The 17,047-nt window shown below is 44.0% G+C and overlaps 1 protein-coding gene across 1 annotated transcript in view; it reads right to left on the bottom strand.

Annotated features, from left to right (window-relative positions):
• Positions 1 to 17,047, bottom strand: part of Clip4 (CAP-Gly domain containing linker protein family member 4) — a 66,189-nt gene that overhangs the window by 25,003 nt on the left and 24,139 nt on the right. The window contains exons 6-9 of the mRNA XM_051170000.1: positions 16,906 to 17,024; positions 13,299 to 13,535; positions 8,727 to 8,862; positions 2,431 to 2,571 (exon numbers count right to left, since the gene is read on the bottom strand). Coding sequence (XP_051025957.1) covers positions 2,431 to 2,571; positions 8,727 to 8,862; positions 13,299 to 13,535; positions 16,906 to 17,024 — 633 coding nt within the window. The remainder of the gene's footprint in view (positions 1 to 2,430; positions 2,572 to 8,726; positions 8,863 to 13,298; positions 13,536 to 16,905; positions 17,025 to 17,047) is intronic.

Genomic DNA, 17,047 nt, shown 5'->3' on the forward strand with positions numbered 1-17,047 from the left:
AGCGACAGGGAGCTCCCCAGCTTTAGGCGCTGTCAGTAGCCGGTCCCAGTCAACTCACAAAGTATTCAGAGTGAAGAACTCTACATGAGACCCCAGTGCAAACAGAAACAAAACACGGCCCGCACTCTGAAGAGGACCTTTCAATTTAGCAGGGCCGAAGACCTCGGAGCGAGTGGCGTTGTGTGAGGTCACTGCTCACTTAGGCACTAGTGAAGGAGAAGAAGGAGGCAGAAACTCTGGGAAAAGAAACCAGCGGCTCATCAAGAGCTCACTCGGAGTTGGGGCTTGAGGGGGCTGAACTTCTTCCCCAAGCAGGTCTGGAGGGTGAAGTTAAAGTGGGGATTCTGTAAAGTCAGAGAGGAATTCTCACAGAGAGACGAAGTGTGTGGGTAGCTTAGCTAGAAAGGGGTCTTCCTGGACTCCGATGATGTAGGCTGGACAAACAGGTACCAGTAACCAACCACAGGGGCTGGCAATGCCTGGCTAAAGGTGCGGCTCAACCGCACAGCACTTGCCTAGCACTGCAAAAGAAGGGGGCGGGAGGAGGAGAGAGAGGGGCTGCAAGCTCTCTGGCAGAGGGAACAGGGGGAAACAACCTGTAGAGACTGAGTTTTGTCCTGGTTTTGAAGGGCGGGACAGACCTGGACAGAATCCCAGCTGTGACGTTTCTTTAGCAGCCACAGCTGGAGGTGGAGGGGAGAGGGGCGGAGGCCAGTGGGAGGTACTCCAGTGGTCCAGGGAGGGCATGAGACACCACGGCAGCTGCCATGTTAAAAAAAAAACCCAGGGAGTACAGCTTTCAACGGCTTGTCTCTCAGTTCTAGAATTCCATTTGAACTGCCATCAAGATATCCAAACGTGAAGTTTTAAAGGTTAGCCTGGTCTACAAAACAAGTCCAGGGCAGCCAAGGCTACACAGGGAAACCCTATCTCAACAACAAAACAAACAAACAGACTGATATAAAGATCTCTCTGTGTATCTGTCTGGCTTCACCCAAAACAGCATTTCACAAAGCTATAGGACAATACGCAACTAGGAAACATGCATTACTCTCATCCACTGATGTTTTTCCAGTCACCTCAGGTTTATCTGATGTGTGTGTGTGTGTGTGTGCGCGCGCGCGTGCATGCGTGTGCAATATGTGTGTATGCATTCATGCACATTTGCACAGCATTTGCCTCTTCATTTTGTTTCTTCTGAAGTTTGCTTCAAGAGAACGTACCACAATTTTCATTCTGAAACCCTGACTGTGATATATTCTTTACAGTATTTTGGGCTGGGCTGTTTTTAGGGGAGCGGGGTCTCATTATGTAGCCCCAGGTATGACGTCTCTGAGAACAGATCTAACAAACAGGCCAAAAATACCTACAGGGGGAGACATAAAAAAATATCCCAAGCACATAATTAAAAATGGCTGTAACAATGCCAGCTCTTTTCCAGTTGGTACAAGAATTAATGTAAAGCCGGCTTACATGTCAGTAGATTTGTTTCTAAAAAAAAACTTAACAACTTATTCTAAAATACGTAAGGAAGTGTGACCCTTAGGGGCCCCAAATAAGGGAGACAATACTTGAGTGAGTGACCTCTGTGCTGGACATCACATCACGGTCATTATAAAGCACAAGCACGAGTGCCAAACGGAACACAGGAGAAAGAAAAGCTGAGTGTCTGGATGCCGTCCTTTGGGATGGTGGGAAGCCTTTCTGCTCCAGCTACCAATGGGTTAACTGATATTTACTGAATACCTATTCTGTGCAATGTGCTTCTATGAATACAAAATCACAAATTATTCTCACAGCCTGCTTAAAGTTTAGCATTTGACTGAGAGGACAGTAGATCGACACAAATAAAGCAATCAGTGGACCAGGCAACAAGCAGGCTGTACAGGCTTTTTTTTAAAACACACATACAAAGTTGGGGAACAAAAAGCTTAATAAGTTAGATTTCTCAGGGAGGAGTGGGGTCTGTGGAGTGAGGAACAGTAAGGACCTCCACAGCTGTCTAGGAGAGAGCGAGCGAGCACGTGTGTCCAGCAGGCCAGATGGACAGCAAAGCAAGGCTAACCACAGGAGCGGAAAGAGGCCCCTTCGGTCAACCAAGGGACATCCCAGAAGCGGTGAGGAACAGGAACCTGGTCATGCTTTACGAAGATTCCCTGGAGGCACTGAATCCAGCCTCCATCAAAGGCTGATCCTGGGGCAGTTGGGGCACCAGAAAGTAGGGGAGGAAAGCAGGGAGGAAGCCGAACTGCCATTGTCAGAGACTTCCGTCATTATTCACAGCTAAGACCAAAACCGCAAAGGCCTTGATTTTGTGAGGCTCAGCCTTTGTGGCAGACTAACAAAGAGTGAGGCAGGCTAAACAGTAGGACCCACAAACATGGCTGCAAGTATGGCTTAGCAGCTGACGATCTCCCCGGCTTGACCTACCAGAATTCACTTTGGATGCAACATGAGCTACATCGACTTTCTGGGCCCGGACGTGTGGGGCTGCTCTCGTGGTAGAAGTGTGTGTGGTAATTTTCCTCCCGTCTTTTACTTTACTTATCTTTGAAAGGGGTGCAAAAATACCTGAGGGCAAAGACAGGACTGTGATTAGTGTGGCATGGATGAAAGCACTTTGGATACAAGGTGAATAAAATGGTTGCTAACACAGGCTCTGTTTAGCACCTACACATACCTTGTGATGAGACTTGACACTTGCCCTCAAAGGGTGTATGTTCTAGTCACCAAGACTAAATACACAATAATTTAGGAGTCACATAAGACATATATAATCTGCTGTGGAGTGAAATTCAAGGGAAAGAGAAATGTGTGACAGTTACCACCCTCTGTGTGCTCTGAGTAATAGCTACTGGGTAGTGTAAGCCACGCCCCTTCCTGTCAGCTTAGGGTTCTTATTTCCCCAACCCTAGAGCTCTCCTTATTCCTGTCCATCTCCCTTCTGTACTCTACACCTTTTAGAAACAAATTCAAATGTTGCTCTCATCTGCATTCTCCCACTATAACTAATTATAGTCCCTTACACACAGCACAGCCACAATAAATCTTTTTGACTGCGTAAAACAATCTTCCCCAAAGGCCTAGCCCTCAATTCTTGACAACCAGAAACAATACAGTGTATGTTGGGGAAGGGAGGCATACAGAGGCAGGGGACTGCCTATCTACAGCAGCTGGGAATATAAAACCCCACTGAGAAAGAGTTTATGCAGGCAATAAAATACCCAGTTTGAGTAAGTACACACAGACGTTGAAGAGAGTTGAATACAGACTATAAATACCAAGATTATCTCCCTAACACACTTAAAAAGAAAATAAAGTCATAATATGTACATTACACTCTGAGTGTTTACAGCCTAACAGATACGCATCATCCTGAAACGTGCTGTTAAAGCAGGATAGGAACCCTGGCACCCTTACACAAAGTGAGCACACTGCTCATGGCTGAGCACTGCCAGCTCCATTACTTTCCTGAAAACCTTTGAAATTCTTTTCTCTTTTGGACTCTGCATGACCTTGCCTTGATTTTCCTGTTTTTAAAAAACTTATCTGTAATTAGCTCTCATGTCACTGACCCAATGTTGCCCTTGACCAAGATGATGATAACGATGATGAGGAAGAAGATAATGATGGTGACAATGATAATCACAATTAAACCTGCCAAGGTTTAAAACAGTGACTCTCAACCTTCCTAACACTAGGACCATTTAATACAGTTCCTCATAAATTATCTTTGTTGTTACCTCATAAATGTAAATTTGCCACATCATGAATCGTAACGTAAATGTCCTTGGAGATAGAGGTTTGCCAAAGGGTCATGACCCACAGGCTGAACACTGCTAGTTTAAAGAAAGAAATAGTTTACTCTGGATTTATAGATTTCTAGAACTCAGGAATTGCTACCTAATCCTCCTCGTGGAATCAATTATAAGGAAATAAACTTAGAGGTGCATACACAGACTATGCAGTTACACTTGTGTAGGAGAAGGGTGGATGGCAACAGACACAGTATGTCTAGTTTACCAAAATGTACTGATTTCTATGTTACAGGGACACTTGTAGGAGAAAAAATATCTAGAAAGGAATATAATTGTCTGGCAACAAGACAGATGACATTGATCCCATGTCTGACCTACCGCAGCTGCCTCTGTTACCCCAGGCATGTTCCTGGATGCTTTGCATTGACTGTGCTTTTCCTACCCAGACTTATGGTAAAATGTAATCCATAAATCAAGTACAGTAAGAAATCAACAATGGCCAGTCATAACACAGAGCAGCTAACAAGGTACTATCAGCAAGGCCTGGGAAGAGGGTGTGGCCCCTCCCAGGACGTCTAACGGTGCTGTGCTATCTCATGGGGAACTGGAACCACACACAGTAAGGAGGCCTACTGCACTCCACCACCATCAAAAGCAAGACAATGAAGACGTGAAATAACACACAAAACACAATCAGGAAATTAAAAGCCAGGCCAGTAAGAGGGCTCAGTGGATAGGAGGCCCCAAGCCTGATGACCTGAGCTCAATACCTGGAAAACACATAGTTGAAGAAAAGAACTAGCTCCCACAAGTTACCCTCTGATATCTACATACCATGGCACACACACACATGCACTACACAAACATAAAAAAAAAGAGAAAAAATCATCGTCATCATCACCATCATCATCATCTCATTATGAAATTACATTCCATGTGTGGGAAAGTTTGTGAGGATATAGACAATCAAACTAAATAACTGAAAATCAAAGCATACATGAGAACAGAGTGCAGACCCTATTTCTAGGTTATTTGGTTACCGGAAGTACCATTATAGTAATGCTCAATGGCTGGCTTGCTTTCTCCTGTTTTATCGAGCCCATGATGGCCTCAAACTGCCTATGTATCCATGGATGAGTTTAAGTGTCTGGTCCTCCTGCCTGCACTTCCTGCTGGGATTACAGGAGTGTGCCACCTCATCTATTTCCTGTGGTATTGGGCATGGAACCCAGGACTCAAACATGCTCAGCTAGCTCTCTAAGGCTAATTCCCAGCACAGTCCTTCCTTTCTTTCTTTGTTGTTGTTGTTGTTGTTGTTGTTTTGTCTTTGTTTTTGTTTGGTTTTTTATTTTTGTTATTCAAGTCAGGGTTTCTCTGTGTAGCCCTGGCTGTCCTGGAACTTGCTCCGTAGACCAGGCTGGCCTTGAACTCACAAAGATCTGCGGGCTTCTGACTCCTGAGTGCTGGGATTAAAGATATGAGCCACCATGGGCCGCCCTTCCTTCTTTTCTGAATTTGAGGGTAAATGTGGTTTTTCTTAGCTAAAACTCAAAAGAAAATATATAGAAATATATTTGTTTCAAAGGATAATCAAGTCTTTAAAGGAATTATACTGCACTCAATTCTTCATTTTCACAGATCTTGTGTCTCTGTTGTTGTTATTAACCAAGTCATTTGGATAAAGCACTGCATTTAAAGCCATGCCTGGGTACCCAGTCCATGGCAGGCGCAGCGAGTGAGCAGCTGCCCTTGCTGCCTGGTGACCCAGAATACTCACTGACTCTCCCCAGAGGCTGACACACAACTGCAAGGTTGACCAAAAAAGAAACACACATGGCCCTTCTCTTTCAAAAGAAGGGCAGTAAATTCTCAGATAAGCATGGCTTGTTTAATGTGCTTAACCCCATTAAAATGTCAGCAATGAATAAAAATGGTATAAATTCTAAGAGAAAATTATTTTTAAAGGAGAAAAATGGAAGCTTCTGAGAGGAGGAAAAAAAAAAAAAAAAAAAAACCAGAGCCTTAAACTCCTAAGCAGCAACCTGAGAGGCTCAAACAAGCAGCTGCAAACTCTGGTGGGTGAGAGACGCATCCTGGCCACCCCCGGGGCTCTGCAGCTGCCCTGTCAGAGCTGCGTACATCCATTCACACTGTCTGTGGCTGCTCAGTCACTCTAACAGCGGAGCTGGACAGGCACGACAAGACTAGGAGGACCACACAAATGAGTCACCAGTTGGCCTTTACAGTAAAAGTTTGCCAAGTTCTACAGTAGATAATACTGCCTTCAAAATACTAAGGGGGCAGGAGCTACAATCTCCTCCCATTCCTTATTCCGGACTACCTTGTGCAGTCGGGCAGAGATAAGCATGTGGTCAGAATGGAGGGTTCTCAGTTCACTCCCGCGAGTCCTATCAGAAAGCCACCTAAGGACGTGTGTGCTGAAGGACGGTGCGGAGCACTCCACACCTGAACTAGTAAGTAAACTAAGAAAGAACTGACCGAACAAAGCAGGAGCACCAAAGCTCTCCCTCCGCAGAACAGAGTTGATAGGTGGCTAAAATTGCAAAAATGAAGAATGAGCCATCTAAATCGACAGTTTACAAACATAAATACCGATGTCAGAAGACACAGCTTGGAGACTTCTGAAAAGATTCTTGCCTCCAAAGAGCTGGTATCTGGGGAGGAGGGAAGCCTTGCTTTCCTTTGAATACGCCTTACATTCTATCCAGTTAGACACATGCGTTTACTTTGGTAATTATTGGAAAGCATAAAAAAAAAAATCATAGTACCCACAAGTATTAAATCAATTGTTAAATGGCTACAATTTTAAAAATAGCGTTGCTAGAGCTAACGAAATGAATACAGCAACCCTGAATGAGCCACAGCCCTTCTGCAAGCTCAGAGTGTGCAGAAGAAGCTCAAGAAAGGCAGAAATGAGAGAGGAGAAATGGACTTATGTCCTCTGATCTGCCAGGAGACCTCCCACTCCCCTGCCCTGTGCCTCAGGCACCTCAGCAATGCCCTAACTCAGCAGGAAGAGTGACCTCAATAGTTAAAAAGCCCAACACATGACCCCCACATCCCAACCGGCATCTGAGCACATTCCCTGGGGCACCTGGCTCTGCTTTGTCAAGTTTGCCTGTCCTAGGAACCATGAGAGTCAGTGAATCCTTAAGATTCTACTGACAACCTCAGCACTTCCCACAAATTAACTGACACCGGCCCTGTGTGTGACTAGAAGTCTGCAATGCTGTCCTTACTGAGCGAGGTTGGCAGCTGTCAAAAGTAGCTATCAGAGGAAAATTCAAACCAAAGATTTACACCATTCCACTAGCCAGCAAGCTCCAAATGGGTTTCATAATTATGTACAGAAAAAAAACATTTCCAAAAAAATAAAATATATAACTTATAACTAGTTCTTGAATTATTATATATCTACAGAGAATAATTATATATTATGCCTATCAAACTATGAAAATAAAATAATTCATAAAGGAAAAATATTTTAACTGCATATAAAATGGCACAAAATACTGTGAATGAAGATCAAAGCCAAATACCAAATTGGGTAAAATATATATATATATATAAAACTTTTAGTAGTTTTTAAACACTAATATTTCAGTTTTAAATAGGCAACTATGAATACACAAGGGTCAAATTACACAGAGAGAGAGACTCTCATACAGGAGGCACAATGAAGCATTTAAGATAATCTTGCCTGGGGCTCAGAAGGCAGCTTAGTTGGCAAAGTGTCCGCTGCATATACATAAGCTAAGTTTGGCTCCCAGATCCCACTAACATGTCACAAATCTTATGCCTCGAATCCCAGCACTGGCAGAGACAGGCAGGAGTCGGGGACTTGCTGGTCAGCCAGCCTGGCCAACTCAGTGAGCTCCAGGCAGTGAGAGACCCTACTTCAAAAAACAAGATAGAAGGTTCCTGGGGAACAATACCCAAGGTTAGCCTTTGTCCTACACACACACACACACACACACACACACACACACACACACACACACACACAGGATAATTCCCTGTGAATTCCAGGGCAGATAGGCAGATTTCTTCCCCCAAAGAGCAAGCCAATTCCATCATATTCTGTTTACCCATCACTACCAGATGCCCGAGAGCCCCTTTAACTGGTTCTCTAAGTCCCCACAGCCTCACTCAACCCTTCAATATGGAATCAGTCTCCTGGGGCAGAAACCACAGTACCACAGTGTTCTCCTGGGCTCTCTGCCCATTCACACCCTCATCCTCCTCCTCAGCCACCTTAGATTGTAGCATCTACCACTCTAGTGTCTCTGCTTTATCTGGCCTCAGCTCTTTCGCAGCCTTCTTTTGGTGGAATATTCTAGAAGGAACTACTCCAGTAAACCAGGCTCTGAGCTTAATCAGTACCTATTCCCGAACACTCTGACAGGCCTTGATGAGACGAAGACTTAGCCTTGTGGCCTGCTTACTCTAAGTTCATGTCCACCAGTCTGCGGGAGCCCTTGGCATCTCATACCTGTCTAGACACGTGCATATGCACACCGCCCTGACCTGGTCGCAGTCCCTCTCGCCTTGTCGTCCTCTCTCCTCACCTCCGCCCACCCCCACTTCCCTCTCCTTACATCAGCAAATGACCTCACTTCTCATTTTCTGAGAAAACAGAACCATCTTCCCAGCATTTCTCTCCTTGGGGAGGGTGAGCCATGCCTGGCCCAGCGCCAGGCTAACCCTGGCACAACCCTTTCAATTTCTCAAGAACCTTCCTTCTCCAGCCGCCCTTGGTCTCTAGCAGCCCGCTTCCCACCTCCCCGCCCCATGTCACTGTCATCGGTGCACACACGGTACAACAGCTCCCGCAATTAAAGCGCCCCAGCCCACACCCTCTCATATATTACACAAGTAGCCAGGGAAAGGTCTAACTTTAAAACTCTGAGAATGGGGGAGGTATAGCTGGTCAAAAGTTGATCTTACCATATTTGGGAGCACACTTGAAGTACTGGACTCTCCCAACACTTCCATTGTTTTTTCCTTCTGGTTCATCCAGTTCAATGCCAGCCCACTGCCCATTTGCAAACTCAGTTGTTCCACAAAATCTTAACGTCCCAACCTAGAGAAAATACAAATCAAACAGATTTTCAATCTGATTAGTAATTCTAAATGCCCTATTCTTAGCAATATTAGTTTTTACATCTCTCACCGTAGACTTTCGAATAAGCAAGTTTACCAAAGTTTTTCTTTAATGGAAAAAGGGGTTGTCAGGAAAGCATGGGGTCCTTCCTGGGTAATGTTCTTTTCGACAGAACTGGAAAGAAAGGTCCAGGCCGCGTTGAGACTCAGCTCACATCTCAGTCACCAGCAGATGGAACAGGCCAGAGTCAGTGCAGACACAGAATAAAGAAGCTAGCTACAAACCTGCGCAGCTAAACTGATGCATATGGAGCACCCCACCCAAAAGAAAAGCTGCAGGCTCAGCAGGCAGAGCGCTGGCTGGCCCTGAGTCCGCGGCAGGCCCCAGGGCCCACATGGCAGCACTGCTGTCGATAGCTTCAGTTCTCCTGAGGCCAGAAGACTACATCGCACCAAGAGTGCACAGACATACATGCAGGCAAAACAACCACACGCGTACAATTAAAAAACAATTTTTTTATAAACAAAAAACAGAAATCACACAAAGTTGTTCTTGAACCATAATGGTGTTAAACTAAAATTCATTAGTAGGGAAATACATAGCAATCTCCCAAAATATGGAATTCCACCAAGTAGGTATAAAAGAAAAAACAGAAAATTTTTTCTAACGAAAAATAAGGAAAATTGTAAAATACTTTGAATGAGAATTAAATATGTCAAAATGTATGGGAAGCAGCAAAATAGTGCTTCGAGAGGAACATGTGCCTTAGAAACAGCCTAAAATCAATTAGCTACACTCCTGCCTCAGCACACTAACGTGAAGGCCCAAAGCCAGCAAATGGAAGTAAGTAATAAATACTAAATTAACTGAGGACAGAAAAATAATTGATGAAACCAAAAACACATTCTTTGAAGAATAAAACTTATTAAGCCTCCAACTAAAAATCAAATTAAAAAAAAAAGATAAAAGACACAAATTGCCAACATCACCAACAAAAGAGGGGCACTGCTAACAATATTTAAAAAGATGAGACAGTACTATAAACAACTTTGCCCACCTATTTCACAGACATTGACTGTAACACAACTTTCAAATTTGTAATTTAAAAATTAAAAAAGAAAAAAGTTCCCATGGGCAGATAGCCTCAATGATAAATTCTACCAAAAATGTATGGATAAAATACAAGTTCTATAATTGCTCTTGTAAAAACCTAAGTGAGGAAACACTGGTTCCCAAGGCACTTTAGGAAAGCAGCATTAAATCAACATTAAACTGGCCAAAGACACAAGCAACTGTAGACCAACATGGCTCTAGAACACAAACACAAGCCATCTTCATCAAACCTAGAACCAATCAAACCCAGTAGTAAGGAGTCTACTGCAGGGAGACCAAGCCAGGTTCAGATGGGATGCTAGGCAGGTCAGAGAGGGAACCGCCCACCCGGCATAGGCAGCCTATGGGATGCTAAGCAGGTAAGCAAGGGAGCCGCCCACTTGGCACAGCCCTCCTATGGGAAAGAAGATACAGAAGAAGCCTACAGCCAGCTGCCATGATCTTCCAAGGTGACAGCTTAAAAAAAAGGCACTGACTTTCACATGAACTCTGGTGCCCCAGATTTGACCACGTCCTCTTGATGGGGAGGCCGGGTGGCACTCAGAGGAAGGATAGCAGGCTATCAAGAACAGACTTGATACCCTATGAGCATATACAGGGGGAGGAGGTCCCCCTCAGTCATAGGGGAGGGGAGTAGGGGGAAAGCGGGAGGGAGGGAGGAATGGGAGGATACAAGGGATGGGATAACAATTGAGTGTAATATGAATAAATTAATAAAATATATATTTAAAAATATTTTTAAAAAATAAAAAGAAAAGAAAAGACAGAAATGGCAGTTGAGGACCTCTTCAGCTTAACAAGTGACATCCAAACTGAACCCACAGGGAGCAATATGATGAGAACTCACTTGGGGAGAGGAGGAGAAGAGTAGGAGAAAGAAAAAGAGGAGGGAAGAAGAGGAGACAAATGCTTATTTACAAAGGATCCACGAAGTAAAAATATTAAGAACATATTAAGAACACATTCCATATCTAGAAATGAACAACCACGAAATAAAATTTCAGCAATAGCACACACGACAACAACAACAAACTTGACAAAGAGTAAGTCTAAAGTGTAGCAAATCATATGTAGTCCATAACTGGCTAAAACCACAGAAGCTGATGAAATAATCCAAAGACCCATGCACACACAAGAGCATGTTGTGCCTAGTGTGTGAGATCTACTCCACCTGATCCACACCTAACAGCACTTAATTCAAAAGCCCAGCACGATTTTTATAGAAATTAAGTGAATTCTAACATGTACATGGAAAAAGATAAGAAACTGAAATTATCAAAACAGTTTAGCAGGGAAACTGAAGTCCTGACACCCACTAACTGTGTGTAAATGCAAGTGGCGATGCTGGCATTGAAGAAAGGAGAGGCATCAGAATAGGGCACGACCAACCCAGAAGTAACCCCCAAGAGCCTCTTCCACAGGAAGGCGTGTTTTCAAGACGTGGCCTTGTAACAAATAAACAACCATGTGGTTAAAGAAGAAAAAGGAAACTCAAGTCATAGTTGGTACTCCCAAAAAATAACTCAAGGGCTTGGGGTGCTCATCATCACAAGGACTTGGGCTCTATTCCCACCACCCCCATTAGCTCTAACCTCAGCTCTGGGAAGGTGCACAAAGACAGAGTCTGTGGGGCTTGCTGGCCAGCCAGGCTAGCAGAGTCCGCAAGCTCCAGTTCAGCGAGAGCCTGCGTCCCAAGAAGTAGCATGGACATCAACTGAGGAAGACACTGGAAGTCATCCTCTGGGCTTCCACCTTTATGCGCATACTTATACACACGTGCATTCTCTCTCCTCTCTCCTCTCTCCCACACACGTATACACACACACACACACACACACACACACATATGCACACACTAAGTATAAAACTAGCTGGATGTAGTATACACTACAATCTCAGCTTCAGGAAAGAGGGAAGATCTGGGGTTCAAAGTCATTCTCAGCTACATAACAGACACTACTATTTGGATGTAAAATTATACAACCCAAAAAGTAAATAAAATAACATTTTTTTTCTCTCTTATTTTTGGGATTGTAATACAATTACATCATTTTCCATTCCCCTCCCTCCCTCCAAACCCCCCCATATACTCTTCCGTACTCCCTTTAAAATCCATGGCCTCTTCTTTCATTAGTTGTTAATACATACATGTATATACATATACGTTCCCAAATACAACCTGCTCGGTCTGTACAATGTTACTTGTATATAAATCAGCATAATCCCTAATACAAATATAAACAGCTGTCCTAACACCCACATGTGGTGCAGTCCTCACCCATCATCAGGGAAACTTCTCTTCATGACAGTCACTCTTCCAAAGCCTTCTGAGACACAGTTACAGGAAGGGTACACAGAAGACTTGACAGTCCCATAAATTTTGTTAAAGCTACATATTAATAATTTACTGGCATTTTAACTCCAACCAGTAAGAAACTAACAATCACCCTACTGTTTTATCAACTGGTGAGTGCCATTCTTCACCTAGGCCCATCTATACTTGTTTCCTTTGTGAAGCTAAATGCATGGTTCTCTGGGAAGCCATAATCACACATCCGAATGAGCTGTGAGCAGCTGGAAAGGCTAATATCTAGGAACGAGTTAGTTCCCTGTTCCACTCCACACCCAGGGTTTCCTACTACCTCAAAACTAAGAATAGAAACCTCTAATGAAGCAGAGTGTGGCTCGGTGGTAGAGCACTTCCCACGTTTCACAGGGCTCTGTACTCAAATCCCGGCACTGAAGGGTGGGAAAAGCTGCCAAATAGGTATCAAAAGAAAAGAGAGAAATGGTCCCAGTGAAGGTCACATGGGAGCTGCAGCTCTGCCTATCAAACCTTTGCATAAAGAGGCCCTGGCTGACCTCCCGACTGTCAGGTTTGTAGCATCCGAATGCTCCCTGTTTGTGAGATTTCAAAGGCAAACACAGAAGAGTGATGAAGGCTTCCTTTGCTTGGCTGGCAGGCGTTCCACTGGCAGGAACAATCCAGAGTAGACAGAACAAGGTCATTTCTCAGCTCCTGCCTCTAAATTCACCCAACAGTCCTCTATACAAATAAAGCTCCCCGTGCAAGTAAAGAGGCCTTCATTATTAAGCTCAAATAGCTCATATTTAAACTGCCCTCTTCAAGAATAAACTTACATTTAAACCCACATTTTCATTCAGGCATTTTTTTTCTATTCACATATGTTGAAACTTCCCACAAAACTCAAAACTGTGAGCACGTGGCACACAATCCCCTAGACACAGACCAGGGATGAGGACCCTAAGTCCAACTCAGGGACTGTAGTGACTTTCTGTACCTTCTGCCCTGCGATGACAACACGGTCCCCCAACTTCAGGCCAAGAGATGTCAGCATGGCCTTGCTGGTAGCGTGGTCACAGTTTGGAAGCATGGCCTTAGAGATGGTACAGGACGGAGGTGTCGCATCCAAGAGCATCTGCTTGATTTCCTTAGCGATAGCAGCAGCATCGGCCATCTCCAGAGGCATGTCCACTGGGTCCGGGACAACATCCGCAGGGATCTGTCCTTTGTCATTCTACCATAGAGACAGGAGAAAGCGTTCAGCTCTTACACGCTCAGAGCACTAGAGAGTCATCTACAATTCCTTATGGGGGGCTTTTGAGTCAGACACAGTCATGTATTTAGTCAGAACCTACTCAATGGACTCTCCCGCTACCCCAGGCACCACTTTAGGTGCTCAAGATAACCACAGCAAAGGACAGCAACGCTCTGTCCTCAAAGAGTACACACCCTTGCAGAGAGACCGCATCAACGGATTATACAGTGTGTCAACCAGGAGCTGAGTGGCATGAAGACACCAAGGTACAGAGAACATGGGCCCAGAGGTGGCTGTAGGGGAGGAGCTGAGTGGCATACAGATGGTGAAAGAAGCCTCACGGTAAGACGCATTTACGTGAGATGCCAAGGAGATGAGAGGAGGTGATCTGGTCAGGAAAGGCCATTCCATTCACTGAGACGGGAAAGTATCAGGGTGGAGAAGATGCCTGGCTGCACATGAGCACAGTGAAGTAGCAGGCTGGCTGTTTGGCTGTGCAACCTGAGACCCAGTCACACCCATGCACACTCCTATGGACAGTGGTCCCGCATCACAGCTGCCTTAGATCATGTAAGTTTGCACAAAGGTATACAGTTTCCCCATCATGAGTTCCTTGAAACCTGTCCCTATCATTAAGAGTCACATGACTACATTGCACCAGTTGCCATGCTGGCTCTGTGACCTCAGCCACCTGCCTGGTCATGCAGCAACTCAGATTTCAGAAACAGAGGCAACAGTCTCTAAATTATCTATTGCATCCTAATTTAGGCAATCAAGAAACTTGCCCTGTTCTCGCTATGAGGCTGGGTCACAAGATGGGCCAGCTATAAGCTCTCTCCATTTGCATGGTGTTTATAATTTAAAACCTAGCCTTAAAAAAATTCATGTCATTTGGTTCTCTCAAGGAAAAGCCTGTAAACACTATCTCTACAGGTATTTTAATTCAAAACAATGAAGTGTTCCCATTATAGAAGGAGAGGCAGTAACCGTTTAAAAACTTTCTGAGATGTCCAGTAGGTCAGTTAGAAAATGGGATGTAATACGACAGAGATTGATTTACATTCAGAATTTTAGACTCACCAAGATAGGAAAGATGTTTTCTTCAAGGATGCCAAATACAAATAGCCAAAACACTATGAATGTACATTCATATAATTCCTGATTGTTTCATGGTTCTTCTTGCTTTAGGCAGTTTACTGTATATATGTGTAATAATATAAATGTATATGTAAAATTTTTTAAATATTTAATTTAAAAAAAGAAAGAAAATTGGATGCGGGGAGATTAATGCCTGAAGGAGACACCCACATGACTTGTGACAGAGTTTCCCTAGCAAGCCGTGCCACCTGCACCCCAACAGAAGCACACAGGTGCAGTCTATCCCCACGCCATTTGTCTCCCTGAAACATCTTTCTTCCATGATCCCCAAACCACACATTAGACCCTGTGAAGAAGTGTTCAGGTTTGCTAATTAAAAAACTTTATCTCCACTGTTCTCCAATGATAACCCTCAAACGGCCTGTACAGGCACAAGGATGGGGCTTTACAGACACACTTGCTCTGTAATTGTCTTTTTTTTTCCCCCTTTAAAATTCAAATCAGCAGCCGGTTGTGGTGGTGCACGCCTTTAATCCCAGCACTTGGGAGGCAGAGGCAGGCGGATCGCTGTGAGTTCGAGGCCAGCCTGGTCTACAAAGTGAGTCCAGGATGGCCAAGGCTACACAGAGAAACCCTGTCTCGAAAAAACAAAAAACAAAACAAAACAAAACAAAAATTCAAATCAGCTTGGAAAAGATGTTATCAGATTCCTGGCATGGTATTGGACTAATTTAATCTTAGATTTCAAAACAGTTTAGAAAAATATAATGAACATATGTATGGCACTGAAGTCTACACTTTTGAAAGGTAAGAGGGTCTATGTAGGGAAAAGCATTCTTTAAAAAGGTCTGGGAATGGGAGACAGGACAGCTAAGTTCATAAAGTGAACACTGAGTTTGAACCCACTAAGGAAAGCTTGTGCTTCCTTGTGGTTGTGCTTATAGCCCCAGTGCTAGGGAGGCAGAAACAGGAGGATGCTGGACTTGCTGACCAGTCAGCCTAGCCGAATCAGTGAGCGCCAGGTTCAGTGAGAGACCTTGCCTCAAAAACCAGTGTGACCCAAGGCTACACAGACAGACCGTGCCTGAAATATCAATGTGAGCCAAGGCTACACAGAGAGACCCTGCCTCAAAAATCAGTGTGAGCCAAGGCCACAGAGAGAAACCCTGTCTCAAAAACCAACGTGAGTCAAGGCTACACAAACAAACCTTACCTCAAAAATCAGTGTGAGCCAAGGCTACACAGAGAAACCCTGTCTCAAAAACCAACATGAGCCAAGGCTACACAGACAAACCTTGCCTCAAAAATCAGTATGAGCCAAGGCCACAGAGAGAAACCCTGTCTCAAAAATCAGTGTGAGCCAAGGCTACACAGAGAAACCCTGTCTTAAATATCAATGTGAGCCAAGGCTACACAGACAAACCCTGCTTCAAAAACACAAACAAAAAACTAAAAAGAAAAAGAAAAAATTAATGTGGACTCAGGCAGTGGTGGCACACACCTTTAATTCCAACACTCAGGGAGGCAGAGGCAGGCAATCTGTGAGTTTGAGGCCAGCCTGGTCTACAAAGTGAGTCCCAGGATAGCCAGGGCTACACAGAGAAACCCTGTCTCAAAAAAAAAAAAAAAAAAAAAGCAATAGAGTGGAAAGTGATTGAGGAAAATATTTGATGACAACCTCTGGCCTTTGTGCACAAACATGCACAAACACCTACACTGCATGCGCGCGTGCGCGCACACACAAACACACACACACACACGGTAGCAATATTATCTTCCAAACCTCAGAATGACTATCATAGTAAGGCCCAGAGGTTATTCCCTGAACTCATGATGTCTGGTTTAGAAGCTAATCATTAAAGGAACATTCATCTGTTTGAACTTTCTATTTACTTTGGCTGTTACTCTTTTGGCATGAATTTTCTTTTCAAAGGAACTTGACATTAGCACATACAACACTGTGCTTAACATAACCTTTCATAAACATGTCAGAAGCCTCAATAAAAGATTCTTATAACACTTTAAGATTTTCTGTTTCTGAATGGAAGTCTATATAATTTAATGGGAGAGAAACTCCCCCATGATGACTTAAATTTATTGAAAGTAAAAGCTATAGTTATACTCTTTCTATATGAAGCAAAAATGTAAATTATTTGTTCATACAAGAGTTCCATTAGTAACAGCATCTACACTCAACTCATGCCTGGGAGAGGGCGTGAGATATTTTCACTCCCTTGCTCCAATCTCTTACCCTAAATGCAGGGTTTGCTCCAAGCTCCAGTAAGGTTTTCACAGCTCCTGAACACAGGTTATATGCTGCAATGTGCAGAGCTGTCCCAAAATTAAAGTCGCTGCAAGTGGCGTCCACATCTATAATTAAACATCACAGTTGT

This window comes from Acomys russatus, chromosome 1, assembly GCF_903995435.1.
Source record: "Acomys russatus chromosome 1, mAcoRus1.1, whole genome shotgun sequence".
In the NCBI taxonomy this organism is placed as follows: Eukaryota; Metazoa; Chordata; class Mammalia; order Rodentia; family Muridae; genus Acomys; species Acomys russatus.